The sequence below is a fragment of the Pipistrellus hanaki genome, assembly GCF_964339955.1.
Source record: "Pipistrellus hanaki genome assembly, chromosome: 3".
In the NCBI taxonomy this organism is placed as follows: domain Eukaryota; kingdom Metazoa; phylum Chordata; class Mammalia; order Chiroptera; family Vespertilionidae; genus Pipistrellus; species Pipistrellus hanaki.
The window spans coordinates 11,116,451-11,137,563 of record NC_140505.1 but is presented as its reverse complement, the minus strand read 5'-3'; the positions used below and the strand labels follow the sequence as shown (position 1 = coordinate 11,137,563).

Genomic DNA, 21,113 nt, shown 5'->3' with positions numbered 1-21,113 from the left:
GCATCCTGACCCTTCAATCCACGTTCTGTGACCTGCTCCAAGTTGCTATAGAGCAAGAAAGGTATCTCTTTCAGCTGAAAGAGGCTCTTTATTAAAAAAATATATTTTTTTATTGATTTCAGAGAGGAAGGGAGAGAAAGAGATAGAAATACCAATGATGAGAAGGAATCATTGATTGGCTGCCCTGCACTGGAGGACTGGAGCTTTGGAAGGCAGAGGGGAAGCTGCTTCTGGACCTGATCCATTAGGATCCGCCTGTGAACATTCCTCTGGTCTTTCTCCGAGTGCCCATGGAGGCCGGGGGCTGGCTGTTCGCACTGCACAAGCCACGTGCCCAGGGCAGCCTTGGGAATGCCCCCCTTACTGTTTTATTTTTATTTTATTTTATTTTTTTAATGTTTTTTGCTTACCAGCTAATCATCTCTTCACCGACATAGACCATGCTGATTTGCACAGCATTCTCCCTAAGGACCCAAGTCAATGAGAAGTTCTAGATACACAATTAACTTTCCTTTGTAATTTAGAGAGCACTATCCCATTTTTAGCCCCAATAAAGCTATCATGTGTGAGGGCCTCAAAGTCACATAAAAATGAAGAGAACACGGACTGGAAAACAAAAACAACTTCAACATAATCCTGTTTCTTTACTTGCATTAACACTATCACCTGTGTATGTGTGGACGGGGGTGGCCGGTAAATATTACGGGGATGAGAAAATGAATGACTTCTGTTTGGCTCTTTACGTTGACCTCTGGTCCTCGCCATCACACGGAGTGACTGAGACACCCTCCTCTTGTGTTTGCCAGGGTTTGAGGATCCGAGGTGAAAGGACTTCCCTAAAGAACACGCAGCAAGCAAGCGGCGCACCCAGAACAGAAACCTGGGTCTCCTGCTGCCTGCGCAGGACACTGACTGCTTCTCAGGGCTTTCTGATAAATATGAGCCTTTTTGTGAAATGATGCTGCTCTCCTGTTCACAAGAAGATCACTTAGAAAATAAGATGGAATTACTTAAGTTTTTTTTTCCTTTTTTTTTATCTCTACAGAAAAAGCATAATCCACAGACAGAATGTTATGCGTTTGCTTTATCTTAATATAACTTTTCTCAATGTAAATGATTAGTTATAATATTGTGATTCTATTTGAAAATGAAAAACAGAGCAGACGGTGTTCTAGCATAGGAAGTGTTTGGTCTGTTGTCTCTAAGTACACATAAGTCAAGTCTACAGGCCATGATTTCCTTCAGTTATAATCCGAGTACACAGCCACCGGTCAGAGCTAAACAATAAATTGGTTCTCTTGAATGCCTTGATTCCCTTACTACCTGTGATACAAAATAAAACTCGGCTTTGCTTAGGAAGTTAACTTTAGAATTTGAATTATTAACATAGAAAGAACTATCTAACTCTACTACAATCCCAAGAGTCACTTTCCCCCAATTAATTAATTTGCTACCTCACTTCCTCTATATAAGATGTTGAAAAATATCACAAACTGGCCTACCTTTTAATTCGGAACTTCGACACATGATGAAGTGACAATCAGCAAATTTGTTATTCCTTGAATCTTCTTTCTTCCGTTTTTCTTGTCCTTCTTTCTTCCTCTCCTTCCTGCTGCCTGCCTCCTCTCCCTTCTCTCCTCCTTCCTGTTTTTTGTGGTTTTTGTTGTTGTTGTTTTTAATTTATCTGAACTCTCTCAGGTTATTCCTTTTCGCCCTCTGATCACTCTGGCAGGTGGTCTGGAGATCAGACAAATTGCTTCTCTGAAAGCCAGCTTGCCTTCCCTAATGCAGTGTTTCCCAACCTTCTCTCATGATGAGAATCACCTGGTGGAGTTGTTAAAACAGATTCCTGAATCCCAACTAAGAAGTGCTAAACTAGAATTTTTGGGAACATATAGGTAAAATTGTATACTTAACTAGTGCTCTAAGACAGATGTTATATACAGAGCACTAAGTTAGGTATGCAATTTTACCTATATGTTCTCAAAAATTCTAGTTTAGCACTTCTTAGTTGGGATTCAGGAATCTGTGTTTTAACAACTCCACCAGGTGATTCTCATCATGAGAGAAGGTTGGGAAACACTGCCCCAATGAGCCCTAATTCAGAATAGTTGCTGTTTTCACTTTATTCTCATTGAACCTTCAGAACAGGACTGTTTTATGAATTTAACAAAAGAAAACATAAGAGCAATTTATGTCATTAATTGCATCAGCCTTTTTAGGGAAATAGCGTAAGTATAAAGCATCAAAGACTTTTCTGAAAGTAATTGGAATGTTTCACAGGTTTGATTGAACTTACTTGGCCCCTAGGGAGATTCTTAATGGGTGATTAACAAATGTATTGCAGTTTGCTTTTCCTCCATTACCTAAAATTACTCTAGCGAGGAGTGTAATAAGAGTTTTTCATTCAGGGAACCTCAAAGAGCTTTAACGGTCTCATTCAATTCTAGTTATTAACAATGATATAGTATATTCCCTTCTTTAAAATCACTTGCGTACTTGATATTTTTATAGAAAAACCTGCAGTGGGAGAGTTTGATACTTGATGTAATGCTAAAAGCCTATGTTTAAAATCTCAGAAAGCACAGTTAAACAGCCAAAATAATTAAAAAACAATCTCATTTCTCTACAAACTAGGATAGTGGTCGGCAAACTGCGGCTCTGTTGACTAATGAGTTTGCTGACCACTGAACTAGAAGATTCTAAATATCAGGCTCATACAGTTAGTGCATGCCCCATGTTCTCTGTCCACTTTGCTGTCTGAGGCCAGTCACTGCCTCCCGCCAAGCAGCTCTTCCTTCATTCCCTTCAACACAGCAGGTCTTGTGCAATTGTGACTAAGCCTGTTTTTGTGCCTGGTGCCGGGTCGTCTGAGTTCAGCAGGGTGGCCGTTTAGCAAGAAAGATGGACAAGAACGTGGGGACAGCAAGGATAACGTGGAAGCCAGGAGGATGCCCTGGAATCTGTATTTGTTTCTCCCTGCCTCCAGCTTTGCTGGTTCCAGGGGCCTCAGGAGAAGGCAGTGAACTTACCGGGGAGCTAATATGCACCTGGCCTAGGAGTATGGGGCACTGAAGGGGGCCCCTGAGGGAGTTGGGGGGTTACAGGCACTTCTGTCCTGTAAAGCAGATCATGGCTGCTTCTACACACTGTTTCCCAATCCCATGCAAAATATCTTCTGTGGTCCATGACAAGAACAATGCAGGAAAGAGAATTCTGGGAAATGTAGCTCTAGCATAGCTATGTGGGTGCAATATAAACCCCGTGTGGTGGTGGGAGGCAGGGACTTGGTGGAAAAACACAGGATAGTTGACACTTCTTTCTGCACTTGAGACATTAGCATGCTGTTCCTTTAGATCACATGTGTCAAACACAAGGCCCGCGGGCCAAATCCAGCCCGCCAGGCCTTGCAATGTGACCTGCACCGCGCTGTCATCACTGCACTCCGCTGTCAGTTTATGACATTGTCAGTTTATGACTGTTCAGTAAACCATTCGGCCCGCGATTTAGGCTGGATTTTAGATTTTGGCCCCTTCTCTGATTGAGTTCGACACCCCTACTTTAGATGGAGTAAGGAGATGTATTTACATTTTAAACACAGTGTATTAGAACTGCAACAAGGTAAGTATTCAACTTAAGTGCATAACAATCTGAGCTGCATGTTAAAAACAACACTTTTGATCCATCCATTATTTATACACAATCTGGCAAAGGTGGGCCTATATCTTTTCTTGCTTTCAACTAACTTTATGATTCGGTAAAAACTGTCAATATGGCCCAGCCCGCTTGGCTCAGTGGTTGAGCGTCGACCTTTGAATCATGGGATCACAGTTCAATACCAGGTCAGGACACATGCCAGGGTTGAGGGGGAGTGGGGTCTATCCCCAGTAGGGGGTGTGCAGGAGGCAGCGGATCAATGATTCTCTTTCATCATCAATGTTTGTTTCTCTCTCCCTCTACCTTTCTCCCTGAAATCAATAACATATACTTAAAAAAAAAAACTCTCAGTACATTACCATGTAAAACAACCACATTATTATTGTTAATAAATATGCTATTAAGTATGTTATTATTTACCATGTTAATACATAATCTTGCAAAACCTTCTGATAAAAGTTTTACATGACCAAAATGTACCATTACAGCCAAGTTATTGCTCATTAGACATCTCGACATATTTTCTTTAAAAATATGCATGAATTAAATATTTTGCGAATTTGACACCAAAGAAATTTTCTCAACCTTCTCATTATTCAGAAAGTTATTCAATTAAAATCAACTAAATAGATTACAAAGAAGAAAAAAATGATAAAAATCTCCTGGTGAAGATATGAATTGGAACCATTGATTGAGATTGTTTCCATATTATTGACATTTGTAATCTAGAACCTTAAACTTCAGTATATGCAATTCAATGTATAAATCATTATAGAATTCCATTGGACAACTTAGATGTTAAAATGGTTCAAAAACAAAATATAGTAAGTATGAAGGTTTTTAATATGTTTATCCAGTGACTTTTAAATATTCTGTATTTTGGGGCAATATTCTTAATCTCTTAAATATTCATTAAACTAATTTTAATGGAGAAAAGTAATAAAAATCACTTTGCAGCAATTTCATAAATGTGAATGAAATATAATACGTTATAAAGCACAAGTGACTCCAGCATCTTCGGCATGCGTACAGGCTCTCACACCCCACTGTCGGATTTTACAGTCCTCGATAGATGATTCTCTCCCAAAGCAAAATATTTCACTCAGCCATATTGGACCAGTACCTACAGAAATCAGATAGAATTGGATTATTAGGAAGTATAGTTTAGTTTTTATATTTGAATGAAACAAAGCCATTTATTTACTCACTAATTTAACAGAATGTGTTGATCGTTAGGATTAAAAAATCAGTATCCTGTCGCAGAAAACTTTATATTTTGTCAATGTGTAAAATACTAAAATCCAAAGAATGGAATTCATTGCAAGAAAAGATAACTTTAATAAAGAAGGTTTTGAAATGTTTTCTAAAAATTTTCTGAGTGTTTCATTTATTAAAATTCTCCTTTCTTTTAGGCTTATGACATCTAGAAACAGAACCTTTGAAAACTTCTAAATGAATGATTTCATTGGGTTTTGTGGAACATACAATATGGCAAACCTCCTAATGAATTTTCAAGAACATTTCATGCCATCAGGAAACTGTTGATTTAGCAGCTAAATTTCAGCAAGCACCTTTGCAAAACTGGTGGAGGGCTTTTTCATTTGGATCAATATGTTAAAAGGTCCTCTTTCAGTCACAAGAGCTATATGAAATGTACTTAGAAATACTAAATTCAACTTGCAAACAGGTCTTTGGGTCACTATAAAACAGAGTTAAATAAAACCTTGTTTTTCAGAGGCACATATAAAGCACATACAATGGCATTATTCTTCCTGGTTTTTCAAATATTCTGTTAGCTCCATAAGTTAACAAGATGTGCATGATTATTAATGTGTATAATATATAGTCATACGTAAATATAATATAGGAATAAATTAGCAGATATTGGGAATTTTGTAACCACAATGTAGATAAAATTTGACCCAATCTTAAAAAGTGGATCGAGGTTTTCATGCATAAAATAGAAGTCATTCCATATAGTGGGGACAACATGACCATGCTGGCATCCAAACACAAAGTATATTAATGAGGAAGAAGGAAGGTGATAGGAAGCTAGGACCACACTATAAAATATTTTGAATTTTAAGTCACAACAAGAAATGACATAATCAGAACTACATTTTAGAACTGTGCCTACCATAAATGTGGAAGTTAAATTGAAGAGACTATAACTTAATAGGATCTTGATGTAGACATTTTCTGTGATGACTCATGTTTTTATTTACTTGTTGAATTAGACAAGAAATTTTGATTTCCACATGTAACATAAATTGGTACAATCACTTAATTTTTGTATAATTTGTACCTTCACTAGAAAGATCCAAATACAAGACGAAATTATATTTTGGTTTACATTACTGAGGGAACTAGGAACATTGTATTTTTCATTTAATATAAGAGAAATGAAATCATTAGGATTCAAACCATCTATTGGAAAAGCAAAGGCTATTCTGGACTGGTCAATTGTAAAAGGGGGACCTGGGGAGCTCATGTGAGCTTGAAATGTTCATACCAGGATTATCTGTTTTTAGAAACCACAGCAGAGGAATCCATGAATGTTAGAATACCATTCTGGAGTCTTAAGAATGAATATCTCAGCCCACTTTTGGAAGACTTTACAATGTAGGCAGAAACACTCAAAGTACTTTTGATCTGTTATCTCATTGAATCCTCAAATAACCTTACAAAGTTAAGTGCTTCTATGTGCCATTTTACTGGAGAGGAAAGTAAAAATCGGAGACAACAGGTAACGCTGGTCAAGGTCACGTAGTTAATGCCTGGTGGAGCATTCCCGGCATCCGTTTAGAGCCAGGTTTCAATCAGTGATTCACTGCAATGCTCTGCATTATTCATTGGGTTGTTCAGCAGATGTTTTGAGCATCTACATGAGTGAACAAAATCAAAATCCATTTCCTCTTGACCTGACTTCCTAGGGAGGACTTCTGCTTTAGGCAAATGGAGCAACTGGGCTCATGTATGCAATTAGTGGCAAAGCTGACCCTGGCATGTAGAACTCCTAAGTCTGACCCCACTGATGTGAAAATCAGATTGTGCTGGCGGGTAATCGGGTCTTTTCTATGTGGAAAAGACTCAGACCCAGTTAACATACTAAGCCTTTTCACATATGATTTAAAAAAATTTACTCTTCTAATAATGTTGTAAAATAATGGTAATTATCTCCATATCATGGGTTGATAAACAGACTCAGAAAGGATGTTTGGCTTTCTCAAGGAGAACAGAGCCAGCAACAGAACATAATGCCCTTTATAGCTTGGTGATATTTATTGACTACCTAGGAGCCCAAATAAGAGTTATAAAAGTAATGTTCAAAGATTTGTCATTTTATTTTTATATTAATATATTCAGGACTATTGAGCCTAAGGGAAAAATTTACTTAATACACATTTCCCATATCCTTCCAAATTGGTTTCTGCATTAAAAATTAATGCTAAGGTGGCATAAAATTAATACAATTTTATCTTCATCTGAACCTCAAAGATAAAAAAGCGAATTTGTTTTTATTTCTTCAGGTAATAACTGTTACTCGAGGATTTTGTTGCGGCTGGTGTCATTTTTATTTTTTGCCTCAAAACTATTCTTTCTTTTTTGTGGGAACTTATGCAAAATTGATGAGTATGTTATAGATGTTTTCATTCTCTAATCCTATCTATCATCTATCTATCTATCTGTCATCCACCTAATCCTCTACACAGCTTCAATTCCTTTAGTATTTGAGGGCTGTGTCGGGACAAACTGACTTGGTATTCCAAAAGCAGACATAATGAAGGCACTGTCCGTGGCTTCTGGGGTTCATGAGCTTGGTCTGTGATGACTGAGAGCATGTTTGACAGACTATGCCATTTTCCCTTCATCTCTTCTTTGAAAAGAATGCAGATAGTATTGTTCTTTGAGGGACTCTGAGTTTATTTAATATACTCATCACTAACTCAAAACTTTTATGGGGGAAAAAGGGAATCAGATTTTATACATTAGCCAGATATATAGCAACGTGATGAGATTTTTAGACTAGCTGCTGAATTGATATCTGTGGAAGTAAAAATCACGTGGTTAACAATCTCTGCCTAAATGTGAATTAAATCCAGTTATGGCTGAGTGACATGCATTTGCAGCCATTTTAAGACTTCTAGTAGGGAAGTACTTTGTCAACAGCATCTCAAGAAAATCATTGTGTTTCAGATCAAAGTGGAAATGGAATGGGAATCAGAATAGAGAATGATGAAACAGACTAACAGATTCTAGCTTTGTGGTTTTAAAGAAGTCACTCATGTCCCCTTCTGTATTAGACATGCAAAATAAAGGGATATGGCTGAAGTACCTCTAAAATTTCATTTACCTCTTAAAAAATCTATGATTTTAAGATTTGAAGAAGCAAGCTCTTCCAACATGAAGTTCTTAAGCATAAAGAACTTAGAACATTTTGTCTAGTGAAGAGACAGGTTATGACAATAATAGAACATCCCTTTCCCTCCCAAAAAAACAAAAACAAAAACAAAACAACACATCATAATAGCCACGTAAACTTGGGCAAATTTTGTGACAGCTTTAGTTTCTCTGTGAAAAATTGGGGCTATAATATCTATTTTTCACAAGCACAATGTGCATTAAATGAAGTCATGTAATCAGCACTTGCTAAACAATATTATTCCTACTTCATACTGTCTTTGTTACCATAGTAACAAAACAGATGTGCTAAGAACTCTATAGGCTCCATATCAGGTTCCATAAGATCCAACATGTAGACTTCTTTTAAAGCTGTCAATATGCAATGTATAGTATGCAGGAATTTGAGCTCCTATCCATTGAGATATTTTACTTATCTTTGATATTGCTTTTACTCCTATTTACTGAAGCTTAATTCAGAGGCATAGCTAGCTATACCTTTGATCTCCTTCGGCTTATTCTTGTATTTATTTTAAAGTCCACTTCGAAATTTGATTATGCCTTGGGAAAGGAGTGATGAATAGCCTATGACATTTACTGGTATATCTAGAACTGTCTTTTGTTTCTGCTCTCAGGTTTGGGGCTTCAGGACAAACTTCTGTAAACCGAGGAGAAGAAGAGATAGTAGCTGCTCCTGGCCCAGTGTATGCTTCCTGCATTAGCACGGGGGCTCAGGTGGACTAGAATATGTTCCAGGAGGTATCACCATTGGCAAAGCTCACCCAGGTTTGCTGCAGGGAAACCACTGGGACAAGGGATGGGAGAGCCTGCCTAGGGCGGGAGTGATCACCCTCTACTTCCCTGCCCCATGCAGTGACAGGCAAAATGCTTCTCAATGCTTCCTAAAGTTAACCTTCTGGTTTACTGAGGGGGAGGGAAAAAGAACATTCCACCTTAGCAAAAGACACAACCAAATGGAGGAACCTATGTAAGGGAGCATGCTTTAAGCTTTATTCCTATCCGCCACTTTCCTTGCAGCTGCAAAACTAATTCTTCTTAAAGCCAACAAGGATTCTCTCTGGTGAGCCAGGTCTGCCATTTCAAAACAGAGAAAAAGACAGAGAGAGAGAGAGAGAGAGAGAGAGAGAGAGAGAGAGAGAGAGAGAGAGAGAGAGAGAGAGATGAGGAGGAGCAGGAGGAGGAAGAGAAGGAGGGGGAGGAGGAGGGGGAGGAGGAGGGAGAAACTGCACGAAGAAAATGGTTTTCTTTCTTTAATGGGGACTTATACAAAGAAAATAAATGCAAATTTTTTTTTCTTCTTGTTTGTATTTTGCGAGAGAGAGAGAGAGAGAGAGAGAGAGAGAGAGAGAGAGAGAGAGAGAATTAATCTGATTATTCTTGCTTTACTAAGAAATTACAAATAATTTAGATTCTAATACATCCTTTTCTCTCCCAAACCATTCCACTCATATTTCTGTTTTCTGTCTCTATGCTGCATTCCAATGGCTTTTCCTGTGCCTCCCCCTCCACCCCAGCTACCCTGTAAATGTAAGGTGGAGTGGGAAAGGAAGGGGGAGCGTAAGCAGCTTTACATAAAAAGGTTGTTTGCTGAGTCTAATCCCAAATCAGCTTACAAAGTAAGCCTGTTTCTTAAAACAAAACATACGATGAGGCAGATCGTGAAATTTATTTCTCAGACTCTTTTTCTTCAGGACGAATAAGCCGTGTCTCATTACCTCTCCCAGCTCATCTTGCTTTGCGGTTTTAAATTTCTCACGATCATTCCTTCCTCGCTTGTTTGGTATGGATTCCACGCAGTGAGCGGAGACTAGAGCTGGGTCTCCTTGGGTGGAGAGGGGCGATTATCCCGGTTCCTAGGACATTCAGTCACACCCCTCTCTGTTCAGTACGAAGTCACGTTCAACTCTGTGACCCTTGGAATGTCACTCTGCCACTGTTCCGTGCAACACAGACCTGGCCCTCCTAACTCTCAGAGGATGGGAAGTAACCTATTGAGGGTGCTCTCCACCTCTGTTGTGCAATGCCACCAGACAGGCCTTATACTACTGGACATATTTGTGTTGTTGTCAATCCTCACCTGAGGATAGTTTTCCATTGGTTTTTAGAAAGAGTGGTAGGGAGGGAGAGAGAGAGAGAGAAAGAGAGAGAGAGAGAGAGAGAGAGAGAGAGAGAGAGAGAGAGAGAGAGAGAGATTGGTTGCTTCCTGCGCCCCCACCAGGGCAAGGGATTAAATATGCAACAGAGGTGTATGGCCTTGACTGGAATTGAACCCAGGACCCTCCAGTCCACAGGCTCATGTTCTATCCACTGAGCAAAACCGGCAAGGGTTTGACACTTTTATATGCCAGCTCTTTTAAGATTCAAAATAAATCTGGCTTGGTATTATTATTATTATTATTACTATTTTCATTTTATTGAAATAAGAGATTGACATCTGAAACATAAGTATCGGCACTAAAGTTTCAACTCATATCTCCTTCGTTATCAAACGCCTGTTCTTTCTGATTCATTTCAGCAGGTGCTTGAAAATGTATACAGACAACAAAATTCTAGCATACCTTGCTGCTTTATCAATAAAACTCTAGTATAATGTATATCATATATAGCATCCCCGAGTCCTCTAATGCACAGCCTCAGTAAAAATGGATATTCATCTTAGAGAACTGGCAAGTTATATGAAGAAAACTGCCTCCATGTAGCCAAGTAAATAAATAAATAAATAAACAAACAAACAAACAAACTAATTTCACATGAGACTAAACTCTATTGTTTCATTACTTATTTAAATAGAAAACATTTTCTTGCCAGTATTCTATAATAATTTTTTTTTTTTTTTTGCCAGTGCATTAGACCAGAATTCCCTTGAGATATAAGCAGGCATGAATAAAAGCTGTGGGACAAAGGATATTTTACTTGTGAGACTAGGTCTTAAGGTGAATGCAATGTTGAAACAGTGGCGATTTTACCACCTGGGATATAAGAAGTTAATAAATTTTACCACGAGGCTTGTTCCTTAGAGATACAAAGCTAAATGCAAAGTTGTCAACTCTTTGGACAATGTAAAGTGTAAGTCATCTTGATAAAAGCTATTTTAGAGTATTTTTCTTTTTTTGGGTTGAGCTATTCAGTCAGTCCATATTGGTTAAATGATCTGGACAACTGGCAAACTATATTCTATTTTGTCAACAAAAGCACATCCTAAGAATTCAGATCATCATCACATGCTGTTATTTCCAAAACTGACGAGTTCTTAGCCATCGCCTAGCAGTGAGTAATCAGCATGGATGACAGCTGTATGCCTTCTATTAGAAATGAGCTATCCACTTTATAGATCCTAAGTCACCTTACTAATTCACTTGTCCTACTTTGCCAATCCCTCTATTTTCCTCTGTTAGTACCCTGCAACTAACCAATTGAATTTACATAAAATTTACATATTAAAATTTGTCTGAGAGCATGTATCACTTGATTTTAATGTCCCTTTCTCTTCTACTTCCTAGGAAAGGCCATTTTAAAAAATCCTAGACACAATTTTTCTTCCTATGCTATACGGGTCTATCTCTACTTGCTTCTACATATTAGAGAATGCCTGCACTTCATTAAAAAAAAAACATTTTAAAAATCTGTAATATTCTTAACAACAATGATAATTTTTTTAAAGTACCTTGTTTGCCCAGCCAGTGTGGCTCAGTGGTTGAACACTGACCTATGAACCAGGAGGTCAGGGTTAGATTCCTGGTCAGGGCACATGCCTGGGTGTGGCTCCATCTACAGTAGGGGCATGCAGGAGGCAGCCTATCAATGATTTTCTCTCATCATTGATGTGTCTATCTCTCCCTGTCCCTTCCTCTATGAAATCAATAAAATATATTTTTTAAAAATTACCTTGTCCAAAACTGGCTCCCTTGTGCACAGTTAGAACACCGTGGTAGCCCAGACTCCTGCAAATGACCAGTCCACTGCGCAGCTCCCAGTGGTCATCACAAACTGTGCCCCACTGGTCATCGTGGAAAATCTCCACTCTGCCTTCATGAGGGCCACTGCCGTCAACCAGTCGTACTGTCCGAGACGGAGCTGTAACCAAAGTCAGCAGGGGTTAGTTACATATTAACACTGTTTCCTAATGCTTTAAAAATCATTTTAGCACTTCTTCTCAATAAGGTCAACTACTGGGATATATTTTAAACTTTCTAGCATCACCCACTGAAGAGTTAAGTTACAAGCATAGCATAAGTCAAAGCTGAAGATTAAAATCTATTCTCTCTGTTTTAACATTTATGTAAGTTATGTATATGAGAACACTTCAAAGATTATATTTCAACGACTATAAAACTCAACAGCTACAAGCTTTTAAATGTTATATAGATTTTGCATACTATTTAGAAAATTTTATAACAAATGATTTATTATATTCTTGACACGCTAACACACAAATTGGAAAACATAGTACAGTGACTTTCAATGATATAGGAGGTGGAGGAGAAGATATTTTATAATATCATAAACACAAAAATAGATGGCCAAACATCCTATCTTCTAGTAAGAGATACAAGATAACTATAGTGACATTTATTTAGAAACTAGAGGGCCGGTGCATGAAATTTGTTCATGGAGGCAGGGGGTGTGCCCCTCAGCCCAGTCTGAACCCTCTCCAATCTGGGACATCCCTCTCACAATCCAGGACTACTGGCTGCCAACTACTTGCCTTCCTGCCTGCCTGATTGCCCCTAACCACTTCTGCCTGCCAGCCTGATCATCTCCTAACCACTCCCCTGCCAGCCTGATTGACACCTAACTGTTCCCCTACAGGCCTGGTCACTCCTAACTGTCCTCCCCTGCATGCCTGGTTCCCCCCAAAAAAAACTGCCCTCCCCTGCTGGCCCAGTCACCCCTAATTGCCTTCCCCTACAGGTCTGATCACCCACAACTGCCCTCCCCTTCTGGCCATCTTGGGGCAGCCATCTTGTGTCCACATGGGGGCAGCTATCTTTGACCACTTGGGGGTGGTCATCTTGTATGTTGAAATGATGGTCAATTTGCATATTATCTCTTTATTATATACAATAGCAAAGATATTTCTTATTATACTAGTAAGGCTACTGGATTTTGTGTCCCAACATGTTTTTCTTTCTTTGAATGAGATACAAAGCAGACAATTTTTGAACTAAGAGAATAAGCTCTCTGATCTCTTAAGGATACTAATTCCATCATGAGGATCCTTATCCTCATAATAACATCTAAACCTAATTATGTCCTAAAAACTCCACCTCAAAATATCATCACAATGGTGTTTTTGATTTCAACATATAAATTTGATAGGGAGAGAAGGATGAGTGAACATAATTCAGTCCATAGCAGCATGCATTAGATTCACAGATGGCTGGCCCCACAGCCAGGGTTTCTGATTCAGTAGGTCTTGAGTGGGACAGTTCCCAGCTGATGCTGATGCTGTTATTCCTGAGTCTTTGAGAGCCACCAACCTACAAGATCACATTATATATTTAAATGAGGAGACATGTTAATCAGACACACCTGCTGATGCTTTTATAGAATTCTTTAGAATGTATATTTATTCCAAACAGAATGGCTGCATTCCCCCCGCCCCAAATTCCTTATGCTTGTGGGATTTTGAAGGGGAATAAGTCCTCTAATGAATTTTCTATGGCTACATATGTTTGGAATGTCTATGCCTATCTGTCAGCTAAATACTTTTCAATTATAAATCAATTACAGAAGTGTGACCATATTTTGTCAACCCTTGATCACCTATGCATGGATACAGAGAAAAGGGGCAGGCCAACAGGCTCTTTCAACTACTCTGCTTTGCTCATGGAGAAAAGTCCATTTTGTCATTCTGAACATCCACAATCAGCATTTTCTCTGCCAGACTGCAGGTCAGAATTTCCTCTGAATTTAGCCAGCTCATTATATGGATGTGAATAATGGCTATGGTTTCTTTGCTATCAAGCTAACCTATTTAGTCAGACAGATTTTTCTCCATTGGGGAATATTTACCTTGTACCTAAAGAATGCTTGTTTGTGTTTTTTGGGTAGCTGTCTTATTTCTCCTCTTAACTTTATCAATGTAGACTCTCTCCAGATTCAAATCAGGTAAATGAAGATAAACATTGACCAGTGTCCCTCTAATGACTCTTTTGTATTAGTCATTACTTTGTAATTGGCTAAAAACAGAAACACAAACCAAAATGGAAGTGATGATGTAGGTAGGAACCACAGGATTTCCTATGATCCTAGGGGTAAGGATATGGGTAGGCATCTAGAACAGCTGGACTAATTCAAATCTGCTTAGTAATCTCTCTCCAAGCTTTACACAAAAGCCTCTCCATAAACTACTGCATTCTTTTCTTTTGTTGAAATATAGATATGTGTTTTCTAATTCGCATGATAAAACATGTGTCTTAATAATGCCTGGGTTTCTATTTTATAGTCTCCTTCTCTGTGACAGGTCTCAATATCCAGGGAACTCCTCCTTTGATTTCATTTGAGTTAGATTGTCCATCTATAGTCTTTTTTTTTTTTTTTTTTTTTTTTTTTTTTTTTTAATGGTTAAAATGGCAAATTTTATTATGCATATTTTACACAATTTTTAAGAACGAATTTTGTTCACATAAACAGGCTAGATTAATGATCAAGAGTGTAGCCATAAAAAGCCTAAATAAATATTGCACACAGGAAATGTTCATTACAGGATTTCTTTGGTTTCCCGAGGTGTCAAAGTATGAAGGTTTTTTTTTTTTTAATATATTTTATTGATTTTTTTTTTTTACCCCCTCCCTCCCTTCCACACATCCCCTCCCTCCCCAGAGTTTTGTGTCCATTGGTTGCACTTATATGCATGTATACAAGTCCTTCGGTTGATCTATTATCTCCCCCAGATCTTCCTCCCGTCCCCACTGTAACTTGACAGTCTACTTGTTCATATACTGTCTCTATATCTATCTTATGGTTCACCAGTTTATAATGTTCTTTATTATCCACAAATGAGTGAGGTCATGTGGTGTTTCTCTTTCATTGATTGGCTTATTTCACTCAGCATGATGTTCTCCAATTCCATCCAGGATGCTGCAAATGATGAGAAATCCTTCTTTTTTATGGCAGCATAGTATTCCATTGTGTAGATGTACCATAGTTTTTGGATCCAATCATCTGCTGACGGACACTTAGGCTGTTTCCAAATTCTGGCTATTGTAGATTGTGCTGCTATGAACATAGGGGTGCATATATCCTTTCTGATTGGTGTTTCAAGTTTCTTGGGATATATTCCTAGAAGTGGGATTACTGGGTCAAATGGGAGTTCCATTTTCAGTTTTTTGAGGAAACTCCACACTGTTCTCCACAGTGGTTGCACCAGTCTACATTCCCACCAGCAGTGCGCGAGGGTTCCTTTTTCTCCGCAACCTCGCCAACACTTGTCGTTTGTTGATTTGTTGATGTTGGCCATTCTGACAGGTGTGAGATGGTACCGCATTGTTGTTTTGATTTGCATCTCTCGGATAATTAGTGACTTTGAGCATGTTTTCATGTGCTTTTGGGCCTTCCTTCTGTCTTCTTTTGAAAATATTCTATTTAGGTCCATTGCCCATTTTTTAATTGGATCATTCATCTTCCTTTTATTTAGTTGTATAAGCTGTTTGTAGATGTTGGAGATTAAACCTTTATCAGTGGTAACATTTGCAAATATGTTCTCCCACACAGTGGGCTTTCTTGTTGTTTTGTTGATGGTTTCTTTTGCTGTAAAAAAGCTTTTTATTTTGATGTAGTCCCATTTGTTTATTTTCTCTTTAGCTTCCATTGCACTAGGGGTAGTATCAGTGAAGAAGTTTTTTTGGCATACGTCTGAGATTTTGTTGCCTGTGGATGCTTCAAGTATTTTTATGGTTTCCCGTCTGATGTTTAAGTCCTGTATCCATTTTGAGTTTATTTTTGTGTATGGTGTAAGTTGGTGATCTAGTTTCATTCTTTTGCATGTATCTGTCCAATTTTCCCAACACCATTTATTGAAGAGACTGTCTTGACTCCATTGTATATTAGTGCCTCCTTTGTCAAATATTAATTGAGCATAGTGATTTGGGTTGATATCTGGGTTCTCGATTTGATTCCATTGATCTATATGTCTGTTTTTGTGCCAGTACCAGGCTGTTTTGAGAACAGTGGCTTTGTAATACAGTTTGAAGTCTGGTATTGAGATACCTCCTACTTTACTCTTCTTTCTCAGGATTGCTGTGGCTATTCGGGGTCTTTTATTGTTCCAAATGAACTTTTGGAGAGTTCTTTCTAGGTCAGTGAAATATGCCGTTGGTATTTTAATGGGGAGTGCATTGAACTTATAGATTGCTTTAGGAAGTATGGACATTTTGATGATGTTGATTCTACCAATCCATGAACATGGTATGTTCTTCCATCTGTTTACATCTTCCTCTATTTCTTTTTTCAGTGTCGTGTAGTTTTCCGCAAATAGGTCCTTTACTTCCTTAGTTAAGTTTATTCCTAGGTATCTTAATTTTTTTGGTGCGATCGTAAATGGAATTGCTTTTTTAGTCTCTGTTTCTATAAACTCACTGTTGGTGTATAGAAATGCCATAGATTTCTTGGTGTTAATTTTGTATCCTGCTACATTGCCAAATTCATTTATTAAGCCAATTAGTTTTTTAATGGAGTCTTTTGGGTTTTTTATATACAATATCATGTCGTCTGCAAATAAGGATAACTTTACTTCTTCTTTTCCAATTTGGATGCCTTTTATTTCCTCCTCTTGTCTAATTGCAATGGCTAGTACTTCCAGTACTATGTCAAAGAGGAGTGGCGATAGTGGGCATCCCTGTCTTGTTCCTGTTCTTAGAGGGAATGGTTTTAGTTTTTGCCCATTGAGTATGATGTTTGCTGTGGGTTTATCATATATAGCTTTTATTACGTTGAGGTATGATCCTTGTACTCCCACCTTGTTAAGAGTTTTTATCAGGAAAGGGTGTTGGATTTTATCAAATGCTTTTTCTGCATCAATTGATATGACTATATGATTTTTATCTTTCAACTTGTTTATGTGATGTATCACATTTATTGATTTGCGGATATTGTACCAACCTTGCATTCCTGGTATAAATCCTACTTGGTCATGGTGTATGATCTTTGTGATGCTCTGCTGGAGCCGATTTGCTAGAATTTTGTTGAGGATTTTGGCATCTATGTTCATGAGGGATATTGGCCTGTAATTCTCTTTCATTGAGTTGTCTTTATCGGGTTTTGGTATTAGGGTGATGCTGGCTTCATAGAAGGAGTTTGGAAGTGTTCCTTCCTCTTGGATTTTTTGGAATAGTCTGAGGAGGATAGGTTTTAGTTCTTCCTTGAATGTTTGGTAAAACTCTCCTGTGAAGCCATCTGGCCCTGGGCTTTTGTTTGCTGGAAGCTTTTTGATGACTGTTTCAATTTCTTCCCAAGTCACTGGTCTATTGAGATTTTTAGATTCTTCCTGATTGAGTTTTGGAAGTTTGTATTTTTCTAGGAATATGTCCATTTCCTCCAGGTTGTTCAGTTTGTTGGAATAGAGTTGTTCGTAGTATTTTGTAACAATCCGTTGTATTTCGGTGGGGTCTGTTGTTATTTCACCTCTTTCATTTCTGATTTTGTTTATTTGGGTCCTCTCTCTTTGTTTCTTGGTTAGCCTGGCTAGAGGTCCATCTATCTTGTTTATTCTTTCAAAGAACCAGCTCTTGGTTTTGTTGATCTTATGTATTGTTTTTTTGGTCTCTATGTCATTTATCTCTGCTCTGATTTTTGTTATTTCCTTCCTTCTGCTTACACTGGGTTTTTCTTGTTGCTCCTTTTCTAACTCTTTGAGTTGTAGAGTTAGATTATCTGTTACTATTTTTTCTAGTCTTTTGCAATAGGCTTGTAAGGATATGAACTTCCCTCTCAAAACTGCTTTTGCTGTGTCCCAAAGATTTTGGATTGTTGTGCTTTCATTGTCATTTGTTTCCAGGATGTTTTTAATTTCTTCCTTGATTTCTCTGGTAACCCAGTCCTTGTTTAATAGCAAGCTGTTTAGTCTCCATGTGTTTGATTTCTTTGGATTATTTTTATTGTAGTTAATTTCCAGTTTTATGCCATTATGGTCTGAGAAGATACTTGATATGATTTCTATCTTCTTGAATTTGAAGAGACTTTGCCTATGTCCCAAAATGTGGTCTATCTTTGAGAATGTCCCATGTGCACTTGAGAAGAATGTATATTCTGTGGCTTTGGGGTGGAGTGTCCTGAAGATGTCAATTAATTCCATCTGGTCTAGTGAGTCATTTAGGATTGATATTTCTTTGCTGATTTTTTGTTTAGATGATTTGTCGAAGGGTGACAGTGGGGTATTAAAATCTCCTACTATGATTGTATTGCTATTAATCTCTCCCTTAATGTCCTCTAGCAGTTTTTTAATGTATTTGGTTGCTCCTGTATTGGGTGCATATATATTTACCAGGGTTATTTCTTCTTGTTGGATTGTTCCCTTTAGTATTATGAAGTGGCCTTCATTATCTCTTGTTATGTCCTTCACTCTGAGATCTAATTTGTCAGATATAAGTATTGCTACCCCAGCTTTTTTTTCATTTCCATTTGCCTGGAAAACTTTTTTCCATCCCTTCGCCCTCAGTCTGTGTGCATCTCTTTTCCTGAGGTGGGTTTCTTGTAGACAACAGATGTATGGGTCTTGTTTTCTTATCCAATCTGTTACCCTATGTCTTTTGATTGGAGCATTTAATCCATTTACATTTAAGGTTATTATTGATAGGTACTCATTTGACGCCATTTTTATTCTATACCCGTGTTCCTTCTTCACTTTTTATTTCTTTATTTTTACAGTAGACCCTTTAGCATTTCTTGCATTGCTGGTTTGGTGGAGATAAATTCCTTCAGTCTTTTTTTGTCTGTGAAGCTCCTGATTTCCCCTTCAATTTTGATTGATAGCCTTGCTGGGTACAGTATTCTTGGATTCAGACCCTTCCTTTGCATGACTTTGTATATTTCATCCCATTCCCTTCTGGCCTGATAAGTTTCTGTTGAGAAATCAGTTGCTAGTCTGATGGGGGTTCCTTTGTATGTAACTTTCTGTCTCTCTCTGGCTGCTTTTAAGATTCTTACTTTGTCGTTGTTGTTTGCCAATTTAATTATAATGTGCCTTGGAGTCTGTCTTCTGGGATTCATTTTGCTTGGGACTCTGCGGGCATCTTGGATTTGTGTGGGTTTTTTCTTTTCTATTTCAGGAAAGTTTTCTGTCATTATTTCTTGAAATACTTTTTCCATGTCTACCTCAGTTTCCTTTCCTTCTGGAACCCCTATTATTCGAATATTATTTTGTTTTGTTTTGTCCCAAAGCTCCCGTAGGCTCTCCTCCTGCTTTTTAATCTTTTTTTCTAGAAGTTGCTCTACTTGGGTATTTTTTTCCATCTTATCTTCTAGCTCACTGATGCGGTCCTCTGCTTCATCTAGTCTACTCTTGATGCTTTCTATTGAGTTCTTCATGGTAGCGATGTCACTTTTCATTTCTTCTTGGTTCTTCTTCAGTTCCTCATGGCTCTCCTTCATTTCCTCATGGTTCTTTCTCATTTCTTCTTGGCTTTTGTCAAATTTCTCTTCCATTCTTTTTAGCCATGCTATGATCATTACTCTGAATTCTTGCTCTGGCAGGCTGCTTACCTCTGGCTCGTTTACTTCCTTTTCTGGTGATGCCTGCTTTTCTTTCAAGTGCGGACTATGTTTTTGTCTCCCCATGGCCTCTCTTTTCAGGATGTCTGGTTATGTGGTATTCCTTCTCCTGAGTTGATTTTGAGGTACAAAATACAACACTACCAGGTACAACACAAGCGGCACTTAACAGGAATGTATTTACAATATTAATAACCTCTAATAAAGGTGACCACTAGAGAAAGGCAACTTAGGGGATAGGAGAGAAGGAATAAAGGTAAAAATAAAATAAAGAAAAATTAAAAAAAATAAAATTAAAATTAAAAAAAAAAATTAAGTAAATTAAAAAAAAAGAGGGATAAAGAGATAGAAAAAGAAGAAGAAGAAAAAAGTAATGACAAAATGAAGTTGGAAAACAGGGAAAAAAAGAAGAGGGAGAGAGAGAGAGAGAAAGAGAGAGAAGAAGCAAACTAAAAGAGAAATGGGAAACAAACTATATATATATGTGGAGAAAATTGCCATAGAAAAACCTCTGGACCCAGCCAATGCCAGTAACAATACTTGGAGATTAATACAAACTACAATATCCACTATTATTAAGTAAGGCTATGATATACAGAAGTAAAATAAACAAACAAAAACAGAGGATTTAAAAAAAAATACAAAGCAACAATAACAATACAGGAATAAGCATAACAATTTCACTAAAAGGCATAAAAATTCACAATAATCAACCTTCACACATACAATGCGAAAAGGATAGAGGGGAGAATGGATTTTTTTTTTTTTTTTTTTTAACTAGTTAATATAGTGCAGAGATTGGTATTTATACACTTGGATCAGGGGTTGGAACTTAGGTCTATAAGTATAGTGAGAGCTTTAGCAGGGGGTATAGAGAGAGAATAGAGGAAAAACTAAAGCCGGAAAGGGATAGGATAAACTGTAGACTAAAGGGTAAAGTTTAGTAAGAGAGTGATAGTGTAAAGGTTGAGTTGAGATAGGGTTGAATGATGCTATAGTAGAGATTAAAATAGAATGAAGGTTACTCCCAATGTAAAATAAAGAAAAAATAAAATGGTACTAGAGAGAGAAAAAAAAGAAAAGAAAGAAAGAAAAAAAAAATAAATAAAAATTTTTTTTTTAAAAAAATTGCAAAATAGCAGTAGTAATAGTGATAGAGATTGAAAAATGTAGTAATTGAAAAGGTAAAATCAAGTAAGGAAAAAAGAAAAAAAATTGTTTCTTAAGTAAAAGATATGAAAAATGAAAATTAAATAAAAGATGTAAAAAATGAAAATAAAATAAAGTATAGCAAAATTAGCATAAAAATGACCAGTACTGGTCAC

General features: G+C 37.5%; 1 protein-coding gene across 1 annotated transcript in view; it reads right to left on the bottom strand.

The window, feature by feature from the left end:
• Positions 1 to 4,014: 4,014 nt before the first annotated feature.
• MSR1 (macrophage scavenger receptor 1) overlaps positions 4,015 to 21,113 on the bottom strand; it is a gene marked incomplete at its 5' end in the record, with an annotated part of 66,462 nt that continues 49,363 nt past the window's right edge. Inside the window, 2 exon segments of the mRNA XM_084877013.1 lie at positions 4,015 to 4,780; positions 11,965 to 12,153. Coding sequence (XP_084733139.1) covers positions 4,647 to 4,780; positions 11,965 to 12,153 — 323 coding nt within the window. The 3' untranslated portion in view covers positions 4,015 to 4,646.